The sequence below is a fragment of the Rhinopithecus bieti genome, unplaced genomic scaffold (assembly GCF_001698545.2).
Source record: "Rhinopithecus bieti isolate Rb0 unplaced genomic scaffold, ASM169854v2 scaffold_33379, whole genome shotgun sequence".
Taxonomy (NCBI): domain Eukaryota; kingdom Metazoa; phylum Chordata; class Mammalia; order Primates; family Cercopithecidae; genus Rhinopithecus; species Rhinopithecus bieti.
In genome coordinates, this window is record NW_016814101.1 from 116,723 (window position 1) to 126,976 (window position 10,254).

The window sequence follows — 10,254 nt, forward strand, 5'->3', positions numbered from 1 at the left end:
TCTTTTCTCTGGGGCTCCCCCAGCTGGCCAATGAGTTGGTGGCTTTCTCCTGTCAATGCCCTTGGAGTCTTGGCACACGAACTGGGCACTCTTACTTCCCTGGAACAGGTAACGAATCAAAAGCCCTTGAGGAGCAAAGCAGTTTGTAGAGTTCTATCTGGGCAGCTAAGCAGATGGTTGCCCTGTGACAGAGGAAGTGCTTTGATGGAGATATAGGCCAGCCATTGTATGAAGCCAGAGAGACCTGTGGGGGACAACTGCAAAGAAGAAATGATGTTGGAGATGGAGTCTGAAGAAGAGTGGATGGCCCGGCAGGAGCAGGTGCCCTGAGGCAGGTGAGCCAAGCAGGGGATGGTGCCGCTGAGGAGCTGTGGGATACTGGAGGGAACAGCACCTGTGTAAGCTGCATTTGCTGGGGTTTGGTGAGGGAGGAGATGAGGGAGGACAAGTGAAGTCACATCCAATGGTGTTTCAGTTCAGCAGAAGGTAGAGCTTTCTACCAGCAAGGGCTGTCTCATCCAGAAAGCTAAGAATCTTCCAGGGGCAATGGGCACCAGAGCCCCGAGGGCTGGGGCCAGAGGCCTCAACCATTGCCGTCCTGTCTGGCGAGCCCTCCTCCTCATGGATTCCACTGCTTCCCTGTTTTGAAGCCACGGACCCCATGATGGAACAGTCAGCCACACGCACAGACGGGGTGACGATGAGGCCTGGGAGCCCCACTCTGCCCTTGGCATGTCTCTCCTGGCCCCTCCCCTGACAGCTGCTGGTCCCCCTCCACTCACTAGTTTTTATTAGGCCACGGTCCTCTTTCAGAAGCTGATGAAAGCCATGTGCCCTCTCATGCCAACACACACACACCTACACACACACACACACACACACACACACACACACACACACAATCCAAAGGCTGTATCGAATTTATGGAGTTCACAGACTTCCCAAGTCCCCATCCAAATGTCAGGTTGGCAACCTCTCTCTGCTTCAACCCAGTCTCATGGGCTGTGCCTTTCCCCATTCCTGGGACCATTTTCTTTTGTTGCACTGTGACTCCAGGATTATAAGACAGGGAGGTTTCCTGAGCACCCACTATGCTGTGGGGACAGTGGTTGCCTCTGTCCTTAAGAACTTCTGGCCTGGTGGGGGCGGGAAAAAGCACAAATAGGAAACACAAAATTAGGCACAGGTCAGGAGCCCCAGGGCTGGGAATCCAGAGAAAATAGGTGGTTTCCAATTGGGAGGATCAGGTCCGGCTTTTTAGGGGAAGGGAGCGGGCCATTCTGGACCTGGGACACAGTGGGGAGAGGACACAGCATGCAGTCATGACAGCCTGAGCAGGGGATGCATGACAGGGTGTGAACAGGAAACGATGATTCCATTTGGCTACAACACAGCAGGTGTGAAGCCCAGTGAAAGGAGCTGGAAACGTGGGCCGGGAGAAAATCGGGCCCCGCTTTAGTGTTTTTAGCAGAGGAGAGACAGGACACCCTGGGTGTACACACAGCAGCTGGATGGGAGGAGGGGCGAGAGTAAGCAGACAGATCAGGTTGGTTGTCCCAGGATACCTGACCTAGGAGCAGATGGGGTCAGGTGCTGAACTCGGTCAGTGTCGATAGGGAAGGGAAGGAAGAGGGATTGAATGAGATCATCCCAAAGGACACGCAGCACTTGGCAATAGGGCTTTTAGCTGTCTCCAGTCTGGGAGAGAATTGCCTTCCCTTGGCCCCAATTCTCCAGATGGGATGTGACATGAGGGACAGGCACAGGCCTGGGTCCACACTCCAGGATGCCATCTTAGGGCAGTGTGCTGCAAGGCCATCAGCTTTCAGGAAAGAAATGGGTGGGGGTGGCCCCCAGGCCCTGGGCCTGTGAGTAGGGCAAGTTCAGTCTTGCTGCGGCCAAGGGGAGGTTCTAGCTGGACTCAGTGACCTGTAGAAAGGCTCCTTCACTGGTCAGAAACCATCCGCAGGGCTTATGAAGGGAGTGCTGGCCCAAGCCCAGGGTCTCAGTTCAGTAGGTCCGGGGTGGGGCCCGATGGTTTCTAACAAGCTCTCAGGGGGTACTGAGATTGTGGTTTCCTGGTGGTTAGACTTTCTCCAAACGGGTGGGTCGAGATAGGTCTGGGTCAGGAATGCAGGGAAATACAAGGAGCGGCGGGGAGGGCGTTAGCTTGGCCAGCGGGGGGCTCAGGGTCTCTGTGCACAGCCTCATCGTTCGGATCTGAGCAGACACTGCTTCCGCAACTGTTCTGCCGTGATCGCCACCTCAGCCAGGCTTGCTTGCAGCCCTATGTCCCTCTCATAGCACCCTGCACTTTTCTTTTTTGGAACCTGCAGCAGTTTTGAATAATATATTGGTCTGTGGGCTGGGTGTTTTATTCACCACTGCAGGGCAGGGCAGGGCAGGGCAGGGCGGGGCCCAACGAATATGTGTGGTCTGAATGAGTGAACAGAGAGGGCAGAGAAGACTCTGGTTCCATGAGGGACATCTTTGGTCTAGATGGCAGCTAGCATTTTCCTGAGCAAGTGGTTAGGTCGAAGCCGAGGGCAGTTTGGCCCTTGGTGCTCACATCAGCAAGGTCTGCTGGCCTCACCCACTCCGGGCCCGACACCATCCTCCCACTAGCTTAGAGCTGCTCTGCAGCTTCATTCCAGCCTGAGTGGCCTCCTCCCTCCCTCTCACTCCCCACAGGAAATCAGGTGCTGAGCTCAGACTCCTTCCAGGCCATTTCTTATAAGGCTTCATTTCTACTCCCGACCCCACTGCCCCCGCCCAACTCCATCACTGCATGGGCCTTTGTTGCCTCTAAGAGCCATGATGGTTTCCTTGATGCTTGGCCCCCACTGCCTAGGAGATAAAAGTACATCCCCTTCAGCTTTGCACCATCAGTCTGGCTGGCTTCCCACCCCAAACCAGGCTGGCATGTCTGTCCTTCACTGAATCTAAGACACCATTATATCCCATGGACCACTAACAAATACAACGTGCTGCTACTTAAACTATGACATGCCATTGACTGTGACACTCTGACATCTTTGGCCTGAAATGCCAACTCCAACAGTAAGTTTGATTGCTTATCCATTCTTCAGGGTCCGACTCAAGGCACCATCTCCCCGACAGAAGGTGAATATGAACCACCGCGTCTTAAGTGTGTGTATCATGTCCTGCCTGGCATTATAGGGGCTTGTGAACATATCTTGAGTCCATGATTCTAAGTGCCTTCGGGGCAAAGGCTGTCTTATTTATGTGTATATCCCCCTGTCCCATCAGCAGAGGGCAGCACAGTGTCTCCTCATTCAGAGGAATCATCCTCTGTGCTACGCCCTTTGGAAACAGGCCTGAAGGGCTCTGAGGGTGAGCTGCAGGCAAGCAGCCCCTTTTCCCTGGCTTACTGTCACCCAGCCCAGTGTCCCACATTAGGAGAGGAGCTGAACAGATCAAACAGCGTGCCACTGGGCTGGATCACTGCCTTGCCTCTAAAAACAACAGAACTCTATTGATAAATGTTTTGTGAAAACAGTGCAAGCCTGGTGTGGTGCGGCACATTTGCTCTCAGGAGGCTGAGGTGGGAGGACTGCTTGAGCCCAAGAGTTCAAGGCTGCAGTGCTCTATGATTGGGCCTGTGATTAGCCAGTGCACTCTGGGCTGGGCAACAGAGACACACTCAGACTCTCTCTACAACGACAACAACAAAAAACAATGCAGGCAGGCACGGCAATGTACCTGAAAGAGAATGCGGAAGCATGTAAGGAGTTGAACAAGCAACTGAGACTGAATTACAGTCATTTCAGCTTTCAGCTTTTGCTCTAAGCTTACTGTCAGTATGAAATGTACATGTAAAGTCTCACCTGTGTGTTAACAACTTCTGCTTTTCTTCCGGGATATTTTGAAGATGCAGTATCTTGCACAAAGTCTAGAGGCTTCACTCTAGTATTGGTCTGCATGGAAATGGTTCTCCATCACAACTAACAAATGCGTTGTAGCTTCCTACAGCTTCCTTGATTATGTATAAGGACACTGGAATGAAATGTATAACCCAGAAGAGGGGCAAGGGAGGGGATATACAGAGAGACACAAAAGACAGAGAACAAATCAGTATAATATGAAGCTGCCTGCTTCAAGAAATCCAAATCCAATTCCATGAAGGAGGATATATCTGTTCTTACTGCCTTTATGGTCATGGAAGTAGTAGGGTGCACTCTCTGCCTAGCAGGAGGAGTCACAGGCTCAGAGCAAACTCATTCGAAGGATGTTATTTCTTCACTCCACAGGGGAAGGAGTGACTGGTTGGGGAACGTGTCGAGAGAGCCCAGCCTTCAGTGTCCCTCACTTGACCCTCCGCAGGTGGCGAAAGCTCTGCACGGTCCTCTCCACAGCATCATCCATGGTCACTAGTGGCCGGTAGCCCATGGCCTTTTTGGCCCTCTCGCAGCTGTAGTAGTGGAATGTGCCAGCCAGTGCGACCCGCACGGGTGTGAAGGTGGACTGCAGTTGGATGACAGGACTGACCACCATCACCAGCAGGGACAGCAGGAGGGCCAGGTAGTAGGCCACCCAGTACGGGATGTGATACTTGGGGGCCTCATAATTGAGGCCTGTCAGGATGCGAGACAGGAATGTCCAGAAAGGGATGGGCTCATCATTGGTGATGTGAAATGCCTGGTGGGAGAACAAGAACAAGAAGTTAGAAACACCACCCCCACCTGCCCAAAGTTGAGGCATCTATTAAGCCCATGCAGATTGCATCCTCACTGCCTAACTGCTGCAGCGTTCCATGTGGCCTGCCCTCAATTGCACAACTGCTAAGGCGTAGAAAGGGCAGATGATGAAAGTTTTATCTGTGAGCCAGGATTTTAAGTGAAGCATAGATTGCACTTGGAAAGGCACATTTGTTAATTCGATAAGTGTTAATCATCATAAAACTCATCTACATATCTTTGGATGCAATGAATTGCTCATATGACATTTCTTGACGGAGTTGGGCTTGTTTTAAATCAAAAGCCACACCCGGGCCAGGCATGGTGGCTCACGCCTGTAATCCCAGCACTTTGGGAGACAGAGGCGGGCAGATCACCTGAGGTCAGGAGTTTGAGACCAGTCTGGCCAACATGGTGAAACCCCATCTCCACTAAAAGTACAAAAAATTAGCTGAGCATGGTGGCACAGGCCTGTAGTCCCAGCTACTCAGGAGGCTCAGGCATGAGAATCGCTTGAATCAGTGAGGTGAAGGTTGCAGTGAGCTGAGATCGCACCACTGCACTCCAACCTGGGTGATAAGAGTGAGATTGTCTCAAAAAAAAAAAAAAAAAAAAAAAGCCACACCCACCTACTCCCAACTTCTTTGAAAGTTATCAGTGGGAAAACGGTAGAGGTTCAGGAGAATAAAAGAGGACCAAACAGCAAGGGAGGGAGAGACCTGAGGAATGAGTGGGAGAAAGGGTGAGGAGCAAGCACCCTGCCCAATGTACATGGGCTCCTGCCACGAGGAGCCACGCCAACAGGTGGGCAGCCAGGTCAGGGGGCCACAGAGGACTGTGTCCTGAATGTCTGTACAATCCCAGCTCATCAGCTCCCCAATTTTGGCTGCCCAAGTGAGGTGATGCTGCAGTGACACCACATGCTCGATCAGAGGGGCTTGACCTTGGCACAGGGGGTCCTAATACAGATCCTCCACAACACAGGATCACAGGAGCAACTTGCCAGCAAATCCAGTGGCAAGAAGAAACCCGCAGAAAGGCACCCGTGCAGAGACGGGGGCAGCAGGCCTTACCTTCCCGCCCAGTGTCAAGTCTCGGGAGAGTTGTTCTGCAGCCAGGATGTGTCCATGGACCACGTTCTCCACAAAGGTGAAGTCCACCAAGTTCTTCCCGTTTCTGCAGGTGCACAAGGGATGATGGAATACGTACTGGGAGCCCCTGCACGAAGGTCAGGGCTGCTCCCAAGTCTCAGCATTTGAGAGACTGTGACCTGCAGAATGGCTGCCACCTCACTTGGCAAGGCCAGTCCAGGCACTCATGGATGCCTGTACTGGTTAAAGATGTACACTGGGCCGGGACTCCTGGGTCTTCAGGGTTAGTGGAATCTGAAAGCTGGGGGACCTGCCCACCCATTCCAGCATGGCCAACACTGGTGCTGTCTCTCCTGTCCCGATTTGGGTCGCAGCTTTTCAGCCCCTTCCCAGGAGACACGGGGCCAACGCCTTGCTCTGGTCTCCCATTTACTGACCAGTCTCCTTGTAATCCTTCAAGGTGACAAGTCAGGGTAGCAGTGAGGCTAAGTGAGAAACAGGAAGGCAAGGCAGAGGGAAAAAGGAGGAAAGAGAGGAGAGAAGGAGGAAATGAAGGAAGAGAAGGCCTACTTGGGAGAGAGTCACACTGTTGTCCCCTGTGGAGGCCCCTCCACCTACACTTTCCCCGAGGAGAAATGTAATGCCCCCCACCTGCCTTCCAAGATGCAAGGAGAGTCAAGCCCTGGCCCTTGACCCTGAGCCCATTGTTTCCCCTCTGAGCCTCAGTTTCTTCAATTTCCAGACAGGGTCACAAATACCTTCCCAGCCTACCTGAGAGGGTACATTGGACTGAACAGTATCCTCTCAAAGCTTCTGTCCACTTGGACCTTGTGAATGTGACCTTATTTGGAAATAGGGGCTCAGCAGATGCAATTAGTTAAGCTGAGCTCATACTGGAGTAGGGTGGGCTTTAAATCCAGGGAATGATGTCCTTGTAAGAGGGAAATTTGGACACAGAAAGCAAGGAAGACAGCCATGTGAAAGGGAGGCAGAGGCAGGAGTGATGCCTCTCCAAGCATAGAATTCTAAGGATGGCCAGAAGCCAGCAGAAGCTAGGGCAGAAGCCTGGAACAGACGCTCCCTGTGAACCTCCGGAAGGCACTAGCCCTGCCAACATCTTAACTGTGGACTTCTGGCCTCCTAAACTGTGACAGAATCCATTTGTTGTTTTAAGCACTTACTTTGTGGCAAGTTGTTATGGCAACTACAAGAAATGAACACAGAGGACAGTAGACAAGGTCACTGCTATGGCCTGAATCTTTGTATCCCCGCAACATTCATTCATCTGTTGAAACTTCATCTCCAATGCAATGGTACTGTGAAGAGGGACCTTTAGGGGTGATTAGGTCATGGGGCTCTGCCCTCAGGAATGGGATTAGTGTTCTCATAAAAGAGGCCCAAGGGAGCCTGTTTGCCCCTCCCACCATGTGATGACATGGTGAAAAGGTGCCACTCATGAGGAACAGGGCCTCACTGGATACCCAATCTGGGAACACCTTGATCTTGGACTTCCCGGCCTCCAACCTGTCTGTTGTTTGTTACCCAGTATTAGGTATTTTGTTACAGCAGCCTGCATGGACCAAGACAGTCACATAAGAAAAGAGCTACAATGCCACTTGGCTCCTGCCAAGTGCTCTCTGAACGTGAGCACGGACCAGGAAGGACTAGGGAAGAGCCGCTGTGGGCTGACTCACCCAATCACGAACTTCATCTTGCCGTTTCTGGCTGTCTCAATTAGGGTGGGTACCAACTGTGAGTCCCTTGGGCCGAAAATGCCATGAGGGCGGATGGCTATGGTTAAGAAATTCTTCTCAGGATCGTTGGCACCCAGGACTGCCTAGAGGAGAGTGGGAGAAGGACCACATTCATTGCAAATTCCTAGGCCCAAGCCAAGAGAGTACCTCACTGGGTGAGAAGCACCACTCATGGGGGACAGACAGATGACACACTCTGCTGGCATGTGGCCACTGAGCAGTGGTCTGCCTTGAGCTGACAACCTACATCAGTGGCTGGTATAATTCTGGGCTACTTCTCCACCCTACCCACCCTCACACCAAAATCTGAAAATGCAGGACAGACAGCCGGGCAAAAACCGGTAAGATCAAATCAGAAGGCCCCGGTTTGGGTTCAAAGGCTAAAATCCACCAACACTGCCAGAAGACATGCCTCGGCAGCAGTTTGTGGAAAAGATCTGAAGGTTCTGGTGAACAAGTTAGCCATGAGCCTCCAGTGCCTTGAACTGCACGTGCCGCCCACGTTTCCACCAGGCCAGGTCTGTTCCGGGCAATTCTGAGTACCACCTCCGAGGGTAGGGCTCTGAGAAACCCAAGTGGGCCCAGAAGAAGGTCAGAGAAGGTGAAGGGTCTGAAGACCATGCCCGGAGAGAAACAGGCCAGCAGCTGGGGGGCAAAGGAGGCCGAGACATGTAAAGTCCTCAGAGCAGTGCCTGGTCCAGAGCCAGTGCCCCTGTTGCCACTGTGAGGAAAGGGTGTCTTCTGTGTGACCTCATGGACAAACTAGAACTCAAGAGCCTAAAGTACAGAGAAATGGGTTTTGCCTCAAAAGTAACAAAACTTCCCAAAGGATTTGTTTTATTGCGGGTAAAACTGGTGATCATAAAGGTACCTACCTTGATGGGGCTGCATGCGAATTACACAAGATGGCCCACGTCAGTTGTTTCAGTGCGTGTCTGTATGCTTGGTAAGTACGGTTCCTGCTGTCATGTCACCTTGAATTTCTACTCTATGATAGCAAAGTGCTGGTCTATGTTTTGGCCCCAGTGATCTTAAGCTACTCAACAATGGAAAAGCTGCCTCCTTTCAACAGACTCCCAGAGCTGGCCCTCCTCTTCCCGCCGGGGCCTCTGGTCTCCACAGCGATGGAGGAAATGACTAAATAAGCCCTCAAATGGCCTCCACCAAAGCTCATCTCTACTACTAAAGGGAAGAGAGGTGAAGGAGTCCTAGCTCCCCATCACATTTGGTTTATGATCAGCAGGAAGGCTATAAAGCCAACAGTGGGTGTCAACCTTGGCTGAAAGGAGGCTCCAGGTGAGTTACTGCTAGAGTCATCTGAAGGCTTTGCTTATTTCCAGTTGAGAACCCAAAAGTTGATATAAGCGAGACACTGATGGTCTGGGCCAAGGCCATCATTTGAAGCTCTTGAGCCTCGGTGGGCTCAGCTCTGGTGGCAGTCAGTATCCGGCATGTTGGGTTGAGAATGCACAGGGCCTCCATGGTGACTGAACTGCCTGCAAGGCGCATGGAGGCTTTAGTACTCTTCGGGCCAAGTTCGAGCACATGGGTGCTCCAAGGAGCGAGATAGCATAGTCTGAAGCCAGGACTGTGGCTTGCCAAAGGTCAAGCCTCCACCCCTGGTCTGGGTGGCCCTTGTGTCTCCCTGTGGACCAGTTCTGCCAGGACTTTCTGAGCTGAAGCAACAGCAAACAGGCTGGGCACACTGGTTCATGGCTGTAATCCCAGCACCTTGAGAGGCCAAGGTGGGCAGATCATGAGGTCAGGAGTTCGAGACCATTTGACCAACATGGTGAAACCCCATCTCTACTAAAAATACAAAAATTAGCTGAGCGTGGTGGCACATGCCTGTAATCTCAGCTACTCAGGAGGCTGAGGCAGAAGAATTGCTTGAACCTGGGAGGTAGAGGTTGCAGTGAGCCAAGATCATGCCACTGCACTCCAGCCTGGGCGACAGAGTGAGACTCCATCTCAAAAAAAAAAAAAATACAGCAAACAGCTGGGAGGCAGCTGGCTCTCAGGTAGCCAGGTCAGTGTTCAGCTCCAGTTCAGTATGTACTGGCTTTGAAAGAAAACCTCAGTGGATGTGATACACTGTACACACACCTGGGAGGGGTATACTCACAGCTACCCAGCTAAGGTGAGCTATCCCAGGCTCAGGAGCACTCCTGGCCTGCAGCTTAGGATGGCCTCAGGGTGACAATCCCCATCTGTAGCTAGCAGTTGTCAGGGGCCCCATCGCCCCGGCAGCCGGAAGGCTTGGTAGCGACTGCGGCTGACTCCAACCACACTAAAATCAGGTGCCCTCTGATGAAGCTGTTTTGCCAAGTGGAAAAGTACTTTTCCTTAAAATAAAGCAAGATCCTTCCGTTGTTTGTTTTCTAAGTAAGGGAGGGGCGAGAGTGCCACTAGGAAGGTGCCTCCAGCCTGATTCCTGTCTGCACACTTGCAACTGCTGTAAATTCCCATAGCAAGGGAGGAAGCTCCCATGGCATTGAGGGTGGAGTGTAGGCTCTGGAGACAGACTGCCTGGAGTCAGCCACCTCCTAGCTGCACAGCTTTAGAAAGGTTCTGAGTCTCTCTGTGCACCACAGTCCTCATCTGTAATCTGGTGATGATGGGATAACTGTGACCTTTAAACAAGGAAAATACTCCTAGAAAACACTCAGAACACAGGGTTTTCTGTTCTCATAGTATTTTTTTTTTTTTTTT

General features: G+C 52.0%; 1 protein-coding gene across 6 annotated transcripts in view; it reads right to left on the minus strand.

Annotated features, from left to right (window-relative positions):
* Nucleotides 1–4,079: 4,079 nt before the first annotated feature.
* The window catches only part of NSDHL (NAD(P) dependent 3-beta-hydroxysteroid dehydrogenase NSDHL), a 36,742-nt gene continuing 30,567 nt past the window's right edge, over nt 4,080–10,254 (minus strand). For all 6 annotated transcript variants that reach the window (XM_017849791.1, XM_017849792.1, XM_017849790.1 and 3 more), the window contains 3 exons: nt 7,483–7,625; nt 5,771–5,873; nt 4,080–4,659 (listed from right to left, as the gene is read on the minus strand). In XM_017849791.1, the coding sequence (XP_017705280.1) occupies nt 4,327–4,659; nt 5,771–5,873; nt 7,483–7,625 (579 nt within the window). In that variant the 3' untranslated portion in view covers nt 4,080–4,326. The remainder of the gene's footprint in view (nt 4,660–5,770; nt 5,874–7,482; nt 7,626–10,254) is intronic.